The sequence below is a fragment of the Diceros bicornis genome, chromosome 5 (assembly GCF_020826845.1).
Source record: "Diceros bicornis minor isolate mBicDic1 chromosome 5, mDicBic1.mat.cur, whole genome shotgun sequence".
In the NCBI taxonomy this organism is placed as follows: domain Eukaryota; kingdom Metazoa; phylum Chordata; class Mammalia; order Perissodactyla; family Rhinocerotidae; genus Diceros; species Diceros bicornis.
In genome coordinates, this window is record NC_080744.1 from 93,817,594 (window position 1) to 93,832,923 (window position 15,330).

The 15,330-nt window shown below is 53.7% G+C and overlaps 1 protein-coding gene across 5 annotated transcripts in view; it reads left to right on the top strand.

The window, feature by feature from the left end:
* SEMA4B (semaphorin 4B) overlaps positions 1–15,330 on the top strand; it is a 36,295-nt gene that overhangs the window by 3,159 nt on the left and 17,806 nt on the right. For 3 of the 5 annotated variants that reach the window (XM_058542468.1, XM_058542469.1, XM_058542465.1), the window contains exon 2: positions 8,919–9,173. In XM_058542468.1, coding sequence (XP_058398451.1) covers positions 9,050–9,173 — 124 coding nt within the window. In that variant the 5' untranslated portion in view covers positions 8,919–9,049. Of the gene's footprint in view, positions 1–7,535; positions 8,384–8,515; positions 8,649–8,918; positions 9,174–15,330 lie in introns of those variants that run through there. The other 2 variants (XM_058542466.1, XM_058542464.1) reach the window with 2 other exon arrangements.

Below are 15,330 nucleotides of genomic sequence, written 5' to 3' on the forward strand. Positions count from 1 at the left end.
TACCCCAAAATGAGGTATAATTTCTTTTTACCTGATAAAGGCTAATTGTGAAAGTTTCCTGTGTCTGCAGATTGGCATACCTCAAAGAAATGGTGCTTCACCTTTTAGCGGGGGGAGGGGGCAACAATCTTTTTGAAATCAGGTGAAAGCTCTGCTCCCTCTCACCAGAAATGGCATATCATTCTTGGGGTTCACAGCTCGCTGAAGCCCACTCTGGGGGTTCAGAGGCTCCCTGCTCTGCTCTGCTGTTCACAGGCTGTAATAAAAGAACTAAGGCAGCAGTGGCAGAAGAGTCTAGGAGGAGCAAGGTGGGTCTCCTCCCTTTCAAGGGGTTTGTGTGGTCCCTATGGAAACCACAAAGTGGAGAAGCTGGAGATAAGCCTGTGCAGCTGCTGGGGGCCGGTCCGGTGGCATAGTGGTTAAGTGCGCCCGCTCCACTTCAGTGGCCCAAGGGTTTGCAGGTTCGGATCCCTGGCGCGCACCGACACACCACTTGTCAAGCCATGCTGTGGCGGCGTCCCATATAAAGTAGAGGAAGATGGGCATGGATGTTAGCCCAGGGTCAATCTTCCTCGGCAAAAAAACAAAGAGGAGGATTGGCATTGGATGTTAGCTCGGGGCTGATCATGCTCAGAAAAAACAAAAAAATAAAACAAAACAAAAAGCCTGTGCAGCTGGGTGGATCAGGCCCCAGGTGGGTCTGAGCCCCCTCCTCTGCTAGGGGCAAGCTGGGCCCACTCAGAACCTCATGGCATCCTCCAGCCCGATGCTCACTCACAGCATGTAAACAGTGCTGCCAGGAGTCACAGGAGTCTCGGGCCTGGGTGCCTGATGTGCAAGATCCCCATCCAAGCATGGATCTTTGGTGCCACCAACACACAGGCTTTCTTCGAGTATTGTCTCCTGATGTCACTGCTTTAGGATGGCAACTGGGCATACGGCCACAGATAGTAACTGGGCATACGGCCACAGATAGTATATTCCTCCCTGTACCCTGACAAAGCAGAGTGACAGTGCAGTCTTTGGAGCTGTGGGAAATCAGTGGAGCCCCCCGTCCATCCCCCAGCACCCGGATGAGCTCACCTGTCTTGGCCCACTCTCTGTGGGCAGCGCTGGAATCGAGAGCAAGGCTCTCTGTCTGAGAAAAAGAGTGGCAGCCACCAGCTGACCTCCCGTGAATGGGAAACTACGGGGGTCAAAAAGCCCCTCCTCTTTTGGAGGGGAGAGGCTTGGGCCTCTGGAAAGGAAGGTTTGTTCCTTAGAGTGGAGGAAGGGCCCTGGGCTGGGCCTTCTTTCCCTTCATGGGGCAATGGCTGGGGATCTGGGGCTCAGAGTGGGATTCAAGGAAGAAGAAGTTGGTGGCAAATGGGCAGACAGATTCCTGATTTCTTGAGACCTTCCAATGGAGGGCCCTCAGGTCTGATAAGCCAAACTGGAAACCAAAACTCTCTCCTAGACCCTTACACTTCTTGCTCCCCACCTTCACCTGGCCTAGAACACCTGCCTCCCACCTGTGAGTGGCTGCGGTGGTTTCAGAGGAAAGAGAGTCGCTGAGCAGTCATTGTGCGCCTTTGGCGTGACAGGTGCTAGGCATCAACCAGGCCAATTACCCATGCCCACGGGCCCCCTAGGTGAGCAGGCCTGCAGGCACGGGCAGACAGCCCCTCCTGAACTTGTGTTGGGGCAGGGGAGGGACAGTGGCAACTTGGTGTTCTGCCATGTGGGGGCAGGGACAGGCTGAGCCCTGCTGGTTGCACCACAGCCCTGTGGGGCAGGGGGATCGCCTCCCAGGGAGTGGCCCGCTCAGGTCCCAACAGGCCCCAGCGGGGGTGGCACTGAGGAGGGTGGCGGGCTCTCCGCCACAGCTGGTGCGCCTGGGGCCTGGGCTGGGCGGGGCGGTTCCTTCTCCCTGTGAGAGTTGCAGCCTCAGCACTGGGTTTTCAGGAGGCAGCTTAACATGAGGGACGAGCCCAGAAGGGGGTCCTCAGGGTTGGGCATCTAAGATGGTTAAGTTATTGAGGTTGTGGCAGCTTTCAGACAGGTGAGGTGAAGTGATAACAAGTCTGGTTTTGTCCATGGAGCATCACGACATGCCAGCGCTGCCCATCGCTTTGTACGCCCTCTCTCATCGGTTCTCCTAACGGCCCCATGAAGTGCTGTTAGTGTTCCCATCTCACAGATGAGGAAGCCGAGGTTCAGAGAGATTGTGTAGCGTGCTCACAGTCCACAAAATAACGGATGGGGCTGAGAGACCCCTTCTGACAGAAGAACTGGTGTGTGTAACCGCTGAATTCTACCATTTAACAGAGCAAGAAACACAAGGGACCCGTGCAGGGGAATAGAGTTTGGGGAACAGAGATGAGGCCATTGACATTTATTGCCAGACCCTAGTTAAAAGCTGCCTGTGAGATCTGAAGGCAGTATTCGTGCTGGCCCTGTGAGTGCCCTCTGCCGCAGAGGGCACTGCCCCAAGGAAGCTCCCAGCCCCCAGGATCTGGAAGTCATTGGCTGATTTAAAAGCACACACAGGGTGTGCCAGCTGGTGTCGCTTCCTCATCAAAATGTATTGATGCTGCAGCTGAGCCGCTGCCCAGCCCCTGGGGAGGAGACACCAGGAGTGTGCCCAGCTAGGGCAGGGTGGGGAGCTGCAGCTGCAGGTTGGCATGGGAGGAGGGCTCAGGGCTACGAGGGGATGGTGGCAGGGGGCCAAGGCCTGGGGAGCTGAGCCACAGCCAGTGCATGTCTGCGAGGCCTTGTTGGGCAGCCTGCCAGCCAGAACCCAGGACAGGGAGGAGTTTGGGTGCTACTCCAGGAGGGGGCGGGCGGGACCTTTGGGTTCAAGCCCCACTGGGCTTGGCAGGAGGCCCCTCCCCCATGGCCAGCAAACAAAGCAGTGACTCCCAGAGTAGAATTGTGGGATCGGAGAGCCAGGTTCCCTGGGGTGGGAATGAAAGCAGGCAGGCCTTGCTGGGGGCCACCTGACAGGAGCCATCCGTGCCCAAGGACATGGCCGGCTGGCCTGCACCTGGGCAGACGCTATATCTATAGATGATTAATGAGTATTGATTGCTCTAGAGGCCAACCATGGCCTGGACTGAGCAGTCCACCACCAGCACTGCCTTTTCCCTCTGTGAAGAGCAGGTTGGAGAGGCAGCGGCTGCGTGTGTCCATTTGCCCTATATTTTTAGCCATGCTTCCCTCTATTTTCTCTTTCTCTTATAGCCTTTCTTATTTCTCTTCATTCTCTCCCTCCTCTATAGCTCTTTTCATTTTTTTCTTCTTCCACCTGATCCTACAGGTGAGTTTTTTTTTTTACCTTTTGGCCTCTTTGCTTTTTTTCCCTCATGATAACAGATGTAAGGTATAAATTGATATACAGGAAAATGCACAAATCTTAACTGTTCAGCTCGAAACATTTTAACATTTGTATACACTTGGGAAACCAACACCTAGACTAAGATACAGAACATTCTGGTCATCCCTAGAGTTTCCTTGTCTGCCTACGAGACATGTGCCCCTAGTCTGACTTCTCTCACCAGAGAGAAGTTTGGTTTGGCCTCTTTGTATGTATTCCTGTGCACATTTTACCTCCTATTCTTGCATTTTTGTCCTTCTTGTGTGTGTGTCTGTGGACATGAGAGAGAGAACCTGAGAGAGAGAGGGGAGGTGGGTGAGGATGGGAGGAAGGGCAAGGACTGTGTGAGTGTGCATGCAGAGAGGGCCCGGCTCAAGGATGACTTCGTCTTGCGGCCGGGGGCACGGAGGAAGCGGAGGAAGCGTTGCTTTTCTCTTGTCTCTTTTTATCCTCTTTCCAAGCCGCCCCCTGGGCTCTTTATAAACACTGACATTCTGGCTGAGAAAGACTTGCCAACATCCAAGAGTAGCAAAGGGGAGCAGGAGACACAGCATTGGCATGGGAACCTCTCTCTAGCCCACAGGAAGTCAGCTCAAATGAGGTTTTTCTCAGTCATCCTGTTTTGTCCAGTCTGGGGAGAACAAATTAGCGCACTAACGGAAGACAGTGGAGCCCACAAGGGCCGAGGCCGCCATGCTGGGGGCATGGACGGGAGGGCTCTTTTCCAGGCCAACAGTCGGGTCTCTCGTTTTGTCAGCCCTGTGGAGCTCCTCTTGGAGTGCCAGGCCAGGCAGTGGGGGTTCCAAAGACAAGACCTGTCACTGTCTTCAATGGGCTTGCCACCCGGTTGGCATTAAGACATACTTGAAGCATTTGAGCAGCCATGAGCAGGACATAATTAACCACCAAGTGAGGCTGCATCAGCCCTGCCTCCTCTCCTCAGGGAGGAGCCCAGCAGTCAGACAACACGTGTGTGGCCAAGACATGAGGGCCAACCAGCCTTCCTGCCATTGAGGAGCTGCCTGGTGTGGAGGTTCGGGCACTCCACAGATACTAGTTGAGCATGTGCCACTCATCAGGCTCTGTTCTGAGTAAGAGCGGCAAGCAGAAGATAGAAGGAAATGCTGTAGTTAATACCTTGATTTGAACAAGATTCCTTGTCATTTTGTTATAATGTTCTTATGGATAATGTGGAGAAGTAGGGGCTGAATGGTGCAGTTAGCAGGACACACAGCTAGTCATTCAACCTACAAAGGATAGTGATCAGTGTCAACCCTGATGGAAGTCCCTAGTGGCACTGGGCTCTGTTTTTGGCCCTGTCTCACTCAGTTTTCCCCCACAAATTTATAAAACACCAACGGAAAAACACCCATAACTTTTCTATATTAACCAATTGTTAAGACTTTGCCACAGTCGCACCCACACCCTTTCTTTCTAACACACACATTTGTTTCTGCTGAAACGTTTGAAAGTAAGTTGCAGGCATCATGACAGCTCACTCTGCAACCCTCAGCAGGCATCTCTGAGGGACAGGACATTCTCCTAAGACCACACCATTATCATACCTAAGAAAAGGAACAGTAATGCCATAATATCATCTAATACACAGTGCATGTTAAATTTTTCCCAATTGTTCTATGGCTTTTTTTCTTCAGGATTCAATCAAGGTTCACATATTGCATTTGATTATCATGTCTTCTTAGTTTCTTAACCTCAAACAGTTCCCCTGTCTTTTTTCCACCAGATTGACCTTTGTGAAGAGTCCAGGCTAGTTGTCTTAGAGAAAGCTGGATGTGTCTGGTTGTGTCCTCATTATTAGATCTGGGTTGAACACTTTTGACAAGAATGCTACAAGGACTGATGATGTTGTATATTTCCTATTGCATCATTTTAGGAGGTAGATGACTTAGGTGGTTCCACTACTGGTGATGCTACTTTCGACCACTTGCTTAAGATGGGGGCCATCAGAGCTCTCTCTTAGAGATACATTTTCCCGCTGGTAATTAGTAAGTCATCTGTGGGACAGACTTGGAGACCTTGTTAATATATAGTTTCCTAACAATCTTCCACCCAACGGTTTAGCATGCATTGATTATCCTTGCTCGAATCTAGATTTTCTAAGTCTACCATTTCTTCTGCATTTATCAGCGAGCATTTTTCTAGAAAGAAAAGCTTCCTCTCTACCCCTTCTCTTTCTCTCACTGTGTTTCTCTGAGTTTCACTGCGGACTGATGGATTATTTTATTTTGATGCATTAGAATCCATTACTTCATTTTTGATGCTCATATTGTCCCAAGTTTGGCATCAAGCTGGCCCTTTGTCCTTTTGACATGACCCCATTAGTTTTTAATTGCTTCCTTGTTTTCTGGCCCAACAAAATGTCCCGGCCTCACCTTGTACTTTCCTTTTCGTTTTCCCAGGGAGTCCTGGTACTTTTTATTGAAGAGTGGTATTTAGAAACCAAGAACTGGGTGCTAGGTCTGCTCAGCCAATAATTTTATCAATGACTTGAATAGAGGCTAAGGAAAGCTTACAAATTTACAGATAACTCAAAACTGGGAGGAGAAGCGAAATGAATGATAATAGAATCAATATTCAAAATGACCTCAATAGGATGAAATCTGGACCAGAACCAATAGATTTAAAAGCGATCAATATGAAGTCCTGTGCTGAGGTTGAAAAAGTGAATTGCATAATTTCAGGTTTGGGGGAACTCTTTACTAGACCACAGTCAATATCAAAAAGCAGGTCTGATTGTTAGTTGACATGAGCCAGCAGTATTTGGTGAGCCAGCAGTATTCAGTGACTCTTAGGTTGTGTTCTTTCATTCATTCATTCAGCCAGTACTTACTGAGGGCCTATCACGTGCCAGACACTGTTCTAGAGGCTTCGGATATGTTCCTTAACAAGCCCAGTAAGCAAAAATCCCTGCCCTCCGCAGTCAACATTCTTGGAGGTGTGGGGGCCTGTGGGGAGTTCAGACAATAAAGAAAATCCACAACAAATAAGCAAATCACATAGTATGTTAGAAGGTGATGAGTGCTTAAAAAAATATCTCAGGGTCGGGCCGGCCCCAAGGCATAGCGGTTAAGTGCGCACACTCAGCTGTTGGCGGCCTGGTTCGGATCCCAGGCGCCCACAGATGCACCGCTTGTCAGGCCATGCTGTGGCAGCGTCCCATATAAAGTAGAGGAAGATGGGCATGGATGTTAGCCCAGGGCCAGTCTTCCTCAGCAAAAAGAGGAGGATTGGCATGGATGTTAGCTCAGAGCTGATCTTCCTCACAAAAAAAAATCTCAGGGTAAGGGGAATGTTGCGGAAGTTCAGATTCTTCTAGAAGGTGATCTTTGAGCAAAGGTTTGAAGGAAACATGGGACTCAATCATTTGGCTATCTGGGGGAAGAATGCTCCAGGCAGAGGGAGGAGCCAGGGCAAAGGTCCTAACGCAGCAGTGCCTGGGGTAGAGTGAGGGGGGAGGGGCAGTAGAGGATGCATTGGTGGCGCGTGCATGCATGTGTGTGTCACATAGGCCTTGCCGACCACTGTGAGGTCTTGGCTTTTATTCTGAGTGAGACGGAACCACTGGAGGGTCTGCGCAGAGGAGTGCTGTGACCCAACTTTGGTTTTGACTCACTCTGGCTGCTAAGTTGAGAACAGACTGCAGGGGAGCCCAGGTGGATGCAGGGAGACCAATAAGGAGGCCTTTGCAGTAAATAGGAGAAAGAGGGTGGTCACTGGGACCCTGGGAAGTGGTGAGTGGTCAGATTATGGATTTGCTAGTGGATTGGATGTGAGGAGTGAGAGAAAAGAAAGGAGTTCAAGTTTTTAACTTGAGCAACTTAAAGATGGACTTGCCATGAAATCACACGAGGAAGGCTCACACAGAGCACATTTTGGGGAGTGAGAGGGGAGCGATCAGGAGCTTAGTTTGGGACATGTTGTATTTGAGATGCCTGTCAGACAAGACAGCCTGGTAGAAATGTGGAGGCCATTTGGAGTTCAGGACAGAGGTCCTGGCTGCAGATAGAAGCTTGGGCATCGTTGGCTAAAGATGGATTGACACCATTAATAGAGGTGAGTGTCCAAGGCCTGGGCAATGCTAGAACTACAGGTGGTTGGTGCTGCCCACATCCCATGTGGAATTCTGTGTCCAGTGCTGGGTGCCCCTTTAAAAGGGGTGCTGCTAGCCTGAACCACGCCCATAGAAGGGTGTCAGGATGGTGGAGGGGCAGAAATCATGGAGCATGAGGAAACTTGGCTGCAAGAGAGGAGACCTAGGATGATGTGAGCACTGTGCCCACCCCCGACACCCACTCTATGGGAGAGGATGTGGCAGGCCCAGGGGTGGGATGAGAGCAAAAGGTGGTGGCTCTGAGCACGCTAATTTTTGCTGGGAGTGAAGGGCATCTTTCCAGCCATTGCAGCTAATTCCTGGAGAAACTGTCCCCACTGCCATGGAAATGACTAGCAGAGGTTTTCCAACTCCTTTTGACTCGAACCACAGGAAGAATTACATTTTACTGTGATCCTGTGCACACTTAGGAAAAGTTGAAACAGGTTTCCCAAAGCTTGCTTATCCTTTCTGTGATCATTGCACTTTGATATTGTCTATTCTGTTTCTTTTTTAATGCTGATGGGGATCCAGTAAATTGATTTCAGGACCCACTGAGGGGTCTGCATTTTGATACCCCTGGTCCCCGCAGAACTGAGCTCCCCCTCTGGGGATCTTAGGAGCTAGGAGGACTAGGGGTGAGTGCCTCTGGGATTCTCGTCCAGCCTGAGGGAGTCCTCTCCCCGGCACGTGCAGGTTGTGTGTACGTTAAATCCTATTATCCCACTTAAGCTAATCTTGCCCCGCGCTCCCACCCGAGGTTCGGCTTCGCGTGGACAGAATTGTAGACTAAGCGCCGAGCCTGCAGTGAACGGCGGCCAAGCCCTAAAGTGGGCTGTCCCATGCAGAAATGAGACTCAGAAGTACCGAGCCCCGGCGTCAGCACGAGCTCGGCCGAGTTCATTGGTCATGGACAAGTGGGTATCAGGAGCATTAGTAGGGGAGGCGGGGGGAGAAGCCCAAAACCTGACCCTCACCAGGCGCACAGTGGAGACACCCCCCACGTTTTCCCAAACGAACGCGCTCAGAGGGTCGCAGAGGAGCCGGAAGGGGCTGGGACGGCAATGGGAGGGTCTGAGGAGTGGGGGCGGGGAAGTAGGGGTCTGCTTTCCTCCGCGCCCCCGCGGCCTCGGCCGTTACTGATCACGGGGTTTGGTCCCCTGAAGGCGCGCCCCGAGCTAGGTGCACCGAGCGGGCACCCCTTGTGCCTCCCGCGCCCGGGAAGGAGGAAGGGGGAAGGGGCGGGTTGGGCAAGGAGCGGAGCAGGGAGAGGCAGGATTAACCGCCCAACTTCCTCCTTCGGCCCCTCCTTTTCTCCCTCCCACCTTCCCTCCCGCGCTCGCGGGCGAGCTTCGTCGGAGCTGGGCGGCCAGGAGGATTGCGCGGCTGGGGGCGGAGGGGCCAGCGCTCGCGGCGCCCACGTGACCCCGTTTCCCATCCCGACCCCCCCAGGTCCGGAGGCGGGGGTCCGCCGAGCGACTTCGGGGCCGGACTTCGGGGCGGAGCCGCCGCTCGAGAGTCAAGTTGAGCCACCTGAGCCGGAGGACGCCGCCGCTCCCGCTGTCCGAGTCAGGCGCGCCGCGATGGGCCAGGGGAGCCGGCCGGCCGCCCTGCCGCACCGGCCGCCACTCCTGCTGCTGCTCCTGCTGCTGCTGCCGCCGCCGCCTCCGACGCGGGCGCTCGCCCCTCGGATCAGCCTGCCGCTGGGTGAGTGCTGGGGCGACCCCGCGGGGGCGCGGGCTGGGGTCGGGGGGAGGGGAGGCGGGCGGAGAGGTGCCTCGCGCGGAGGTAGCGGTGACAAAGGAGGGAAGGAGGGAGCAAGCATGTCGGAGGGATGGGTTCTATTAGGACCCCTCCTCCTTTCAAAGCGCTGCAGGCAGGGAGGGAGAGGAGAGGGGAGCGCTGGGGCCGCGGGCCCCTTTTTTCCGTTCTTTTAATGGGCGGGGAGGGGGTCTCTCGCCCGCTCTGTGGCCCCTGCTCGCCCCTTGGTAGGGCGCCCTTTCGGCGGCGGCGGCCCCCCCGGGCTGGCTACTCGCCGGTCCGCCTGCCCATCTGCTTGTCTTTGATGCTCACCAGAGCCAGCCGCGGTGCCGCCCCCGAGGGCGGCGCGGGGTGGAGGGGCCGTGCTTGCAGTCCCGTAAACACTGGGGTTCTGGTATCCAGCAAGTCGCAGCAGGACTCCGGAGCCGCGGCCGCCCGGTGCCCAGCCTCCCTCCCCACCCCTTCACCTTGGCAGGCTGGCGCAACCCCCGGCCCGGACGTGGTGGGATTCCCCCCAGGACCTGGGAACGAGCATACTAGGGATAGGGGCAGCTCTGGGCGCCGAGACTGCCAGGCCTTGGAAGGGACTCCGTCTCGGAGTGACCTGGGAGTTCCGTCCCCATTGGCCGGGCCGCTCCCTGGTGCTCACAGCTGCTTCTGTGGCTCCTCGCTTTCCAGCCCTTAGCTCTCCCCTCTCCTTACCCCCTTTAATTTGGTTGCTTCTCCAACTTTTTGAAATCAGAGGGACCTGGATTCTAAGCCCATTTCTACTACTGGGCAAGTAAGTCCCTTCTCTCCGTGCCCCAGTTTGCTCATCTCTAAAATGGGCACAGTCATAGATAACCTTACAAGGCTCTCTGGGAGATTTCATGAAAGTAGGTGTAATATGTGGGCACCGTATATGGGTGCCCAATAGATGTTGTTTCTCCAGGTCCTTTTAACTTGTTGGTTGTCACGCTGTACGAATTAGAATAAAGGATGTATAAATCAGAGGTTGCAGACTAAAACTGTACCAGCCTTCCTTCTCTTTTACAGCATCGCCAGCCCTAAAATCATTCTATTTACAAAAGGAAAGAGTAGCAGAATTAGCACTTAATAAGTCAGGGCCTTAGTGGCCCTGAGAAACCCCATTTGAAACACTGCAGGATAGTACTGAGAAGATGGCTTGGGTTCAGATCCTGCCTCAGCCACTAGCTAGCCAGGTGGCCTTGAGCAAGCTGCTTAACCTCTCTGGGTCTTGATTTCTTCATCTGTAAAATAGGGATAATAATAGCACCTACCTCAAGGTTGTGAGGATTAAATCAGTTTATGTTTGAAAAGTCCTTGGGACGGTGCTTGATGCACAGAAACTGCTCAGTAAGTGTCAGCTGTCCTTGTTGTTATGTTAAGCACATGTTATGTTATGTTAAGGCTTCATTGTGGCACATCCTGCGCAGAGCTGGGGTGATTCTGCTTGGGTGGGGGCGGTACTGGTGTGTTAGTTTGACCTCAGCCCCTTGGGTGCTCCAGCTTGTTAAGTGAGGGTAAACAGGTGTTTCCGGACCAGGCCTGTTGCCTTGCTGCTTTTTCTCTTGTGGCCACGACTCCCTTTGCCCTTAGACCCTCTCAGCTTTGGGAGAAGGTGGTGTGAGGTGGGGGCACATGCTCCCATGGACTTCACGTGTGCCCCTGGGAAGGCTGGGCTAGCTCACGGGGCCATGTCAAATGCAGCAGGTCTTGTGTCCAGCTCTGAAACCGGACGGGGACCGCTCATAGGGTGACTAAAAGGCAGAGTTGGGGAGCTGCGAGGAGGAACCGAGAAGCCCTGCTTCGTGAGAGCAGCAAGAACACTGGTTGTTATTACCCACACAGCTGCAAGACCTGTCCTGCTTCCACAAATTCGTGACCATTGCCGGGCCGTTGTACAGGCTTCTGTCACACACCAGCACCCCCTGCACAGGTCACTTGGTGCTGTGGTTTTGGTGTGTGTCCCCCCAAAATTCATATGTTAAAATCCTGACCCCCGAAGGACTAAGACACTCGGGTTCACCTGTTAGGATGGCCATGGACAGCACACATTTTGCACACTGTGCAGAGGTGCGTAGCTGGGGGGTTGAGAGGACATGAAATGCAGTCCGTACTCTGCTCTCCAAGCTGTGGGTCCCAGAGAAAAAGACCTTCCCGCTGTGTTCTTGAGGCTGGGTCTGCCCAGAGGGGACCCCTTTTTCCAGTCCCACCAAAGCCCTGGAATAATTTAGTAGCACCCCAACTCCTGGACTTGTGAGCATATATCCATACTTCGCTGAGCTGCACCACACCCCGCAGTGCTCGCCTCACTGGGCTGCCTCCTGGCCCTGGTACCCACCGCAGGTCCTCCCAGCAGGCTGGGAGTCCCAGGGAGGAATACCCTGGTGACTGAACAGGCTCACTCTCCAAGTGTGGCTTGAGGCGGTTTCCTGCCTCATCCCTGGGGGCTTGTTAGATGTTCTGGCAGTGTGCCCATTCTGGGCGGGCCGGTGGTGACTATGGGATGCTGGGCATGAGGCACCAGGGCCCCTCCCTCACAGAACAGGGAGAGGCATGGAACTGGAGACTATACCCCTCTTTCCTGCCACCTGCCCTCCCCTGGTGAATTCCCACTCGAGCCCCCCCAGGGCCTGGATGCCTAGGGACTCTGGGCTATGTCTGTGGTTTAAGACAAAATCTGTGGAAGTGGAGTGTCCAATTTGTGCCTGGGGTCCTTTCTACGGAACCCTCATCATTGTTGATCAGCAGATTCATGGGGCCATCAGGAGGGGGTATCCCACTTGTGGTCTCACCCAGTGGCCAGGATGGGGAGGAGGACTGGGGCTCCAGGGTCAGCTGGACAAACAGCGGCCTTAAGAGGAAGTTACTTGTCTCTATGAAAGGAGTGCTTCAAAGAAGTGTGTGGAATTTTGGTTGTGTTGTATGGGAAGCTGCGGTCTGGAGTTCCAGGACCCTCTGCCGTGGTCAGGAGTGGGAGAGGTGCTGAGTGGAGATAATGGCCCCGGGTGGATGAGCTGCAAGGCCCACTGCCTCCCAGCCCACCGTGTGGAAAGAAACAGAAACCTGCTCATGAAAGTCTTATTGGGTCACCTTAAAAGGCATTACGAATTTCCCCCTGCCCCAGAAGTGCCCATCTGGAGAGCCCTGGACACAGTGTTTTCAAACCAGACTGGAAATAAATCTCTAGGCCTGCAAACTGTAGTCGACAAAAGCCCATTGAGCTGAGAGAACGGGGCCTTGGTGCGAATCAGCTGCTTGTCCTCTGACCCCGGAGTGGGCACCCAGGGTCGTGGCTGCCCTGAGAAGCTCCCAGTGCAGGCCGCTTTCAAAGCCTTTTCCTGGCTGGTTACTGGCCTCCCTCGTTGATGTGGCCTCAGTTGGACGGAGCGTTTGTCTGCAGCTCTGTCCTGTGGGCCAGTGTCTTCATGGCCCTCCAGAGCCGGGTGGAAAGAGCGGTGACTGTGGGAGCTAACCTCCTCCAGGGCTGTTCTCAACAGTGCCAAGATGGGAATGATGGCAGGACCATCTCACGGGTTCTGAGAGGGTTACGTGGAATAATGTATGTAAGTGTTTGGCACGGTGCCCAGCTCGTGCTCTGTCCCCAGTGAAAGGTAGTGGCTTCTGTTCTCTGTGGTGGAAATTCCCTGCCTTCCTTGCTTGGAGACGTTATTTGCATCAATTTGGTAGACACGGTCTGAGCACTGGCTGTATGCAGGCCCTCTGCTAGGTCCCAAGACCAGAGAATGAAGTGGGGCAGACCTCACCCCCTGCCCTGGGGTGGAAGACAAAGCTAGTCCCCCAAGGGCTGATTGGAGGTCATCCCCAGGGTCCTGCTTCGTTTAGTCCACTTTTCAACTGCTCCTGGTTCAGCCCTTTCAAAGTCCCCTGCCCCAGGAGCCGCCTCTGCCTGGGGCTGGATGGCACCTCTCCTTCCCTGCCCCTCGCCGGTTCCACTCTGCCCTCTGCATAACCCACATTCAGCTGGGTGTTGAATGCCTGTGTGCCAGCCCAGCAAAACTCTAAGCTTGCACAACTTTTGTGGCACATCTGGATATACCTGCATGTTCATCCTCCAGATAAGGTAGATGGGGAGGATGGCACCGGGCCTGGAGAAAAGGCTGGACTCAGGTCATGTTGTCAATCACTCCTTCCTGTGGCCCCACCCCCCACCCCTATGGGTGCTCAGGATGGGTGGAGAGCCTATATGTCGCCCTGGGAGCAAGGGGGAAGAGGAGGAACAGAACATGCGACTCCCATGGTCTAGCATGCCCCCTCTGCTTTGCCCCCCTAGCTCTCCCTGCCCCTCCTCCTTGCACGCCCACCTCCCTGTCCTGGCAGGGCTCTACTGTGTCCAGGATGGACAGTGGCTTATAGAGTTAACTGTCTTGGGACAAACACCCAAGGTCCCATAAGGGCCCCACTCCATCTGCTGCCATTCGCAAGCCTTTCCTCTGCTCCTAACCCTGCTCTCCCTAGTCACTCTTAGCCACCACTCCCATGTGACCAGCTCCGCTACAGGACAGGAGCCAACCCTCCAGCCCTTAGGTTGCACAGCTGGTGTCCTTATGTTTGTGTTCCAGTGTTCAGTGCCTAGAAGAAGGTAGAAGGTGAGGGAACAGATACAGAGCTACTGTGGGTACCAGACTTTGTTGTTGTGTTTCCACCTACATGGTAGATGGAGTTATCCCCATTTTACAGATAAGATAGCTGAGGTTCAGAGAGCTGAAGTATTTTGTCGAAGTCATATAGCTCTGCCTCCCAAGCCTGTGACCTGACCTGTTCTCCATGGGAGCTCTCTGGTCTGCCCTCATGGGTCCATCTGAGAAGCCCATCCTGAAAGCGTAGTGGGGTTCAAGGCAGGGGGCACTGTGGCAAGGAGGTTTCAGTGGGGACAGTAGATAGTAGACAGAAATGTGTTTTTTATCGTAACTCCTAGAGAGGGGCCAAGTGGACCCACTCTCTGCCTCTTTTTTGGCCTCCCCTGACCCGTCCTCCGAGAGAGGTGCTAGCAGGAAGAAGGAAGAAGACCACCCAGGATGAAGCACCCCTTGTGTGGCAAGCGCTGCTTTTGGGTGTGGAGGTAGTGTTATTCCATCTTGTACAGTTGCAGGAGCCGAGGCGCAGAGAAGCTGACTCATATTGTCAGGTTAGACAATATGGTTTGAAAGGTTTGGGGCCAAGCCTTGGACCACAAACTCTGACTCAAGAACCACGTTCTTGCCATTAGAACAGCTGCCTCCTGCTTCACCTGTGAAATGTGTAGAAGCAGCAAAACGACCCAGCTCAGCCCTTAGATAATTGATAGGTTATATACTCCATCTGGTAAAGAAATCTGTTGAGGTCACTCCCTGGACAGGACAAGGGATCCAGCTGAGGCTCCTGATGACACGGCCACGGTTGGAAGCAGGGCAGACCGGGTCAGGAAGGGGGTGCGCTGGAGACTGGGGACTAATGTCTCAGACAGAGGTTTGCAAATGAGAGAGCAGCGGGCCAGAGCCAGCCTGGAGGTATATTTTGTTTGGCCTCCAAGTGTTTTAGAAAAATTTTAATTAGTTGCTGATATTTATTTATTTATTTGTTTGTGAGGAAGATCAGCCCTGAGCTAATATCCATGCTAATCCTCCTCTTTTTGCTGAGGAAGACCAGCCCTGAGCTAACATCTATTGCCAATCCCCCCCCCCCTTTTTTTCCCCCAAAGCCCCAGTAGATAGTTGTATGTCATAGTTGCACATCCTTCTAGCTGCTGTATGTGGGACACGGCCTCAGCATGGCCGGAGAAGCGGTGCGTCGGTGTGCACCTGGGATCCGAACCCGGGCCGCCAGTAGCAGAGTGCGCACACTTAACTGCTAAGCCACGGGGCCGGCCCAGTTGCTGATATTTAAAACTCAGGAAATTTCATATAAAAATCTAGGTTTCCAGCTCTTCTGAAGAATGAAATGGCCCTTGTTCCATTTAGCAGCAAGCGTCTGGGGCTAAGTAGCAGCTACCTCTTCAGAGGGGCTCCTGCCTCCAGGCGGCTGCACTCGCCCCTGCCCTTGTCCCCTCTTCCCTGCACAAATGGGCTTCTGGTGTGGCCAGGGTGCTGGGTGTTTACTC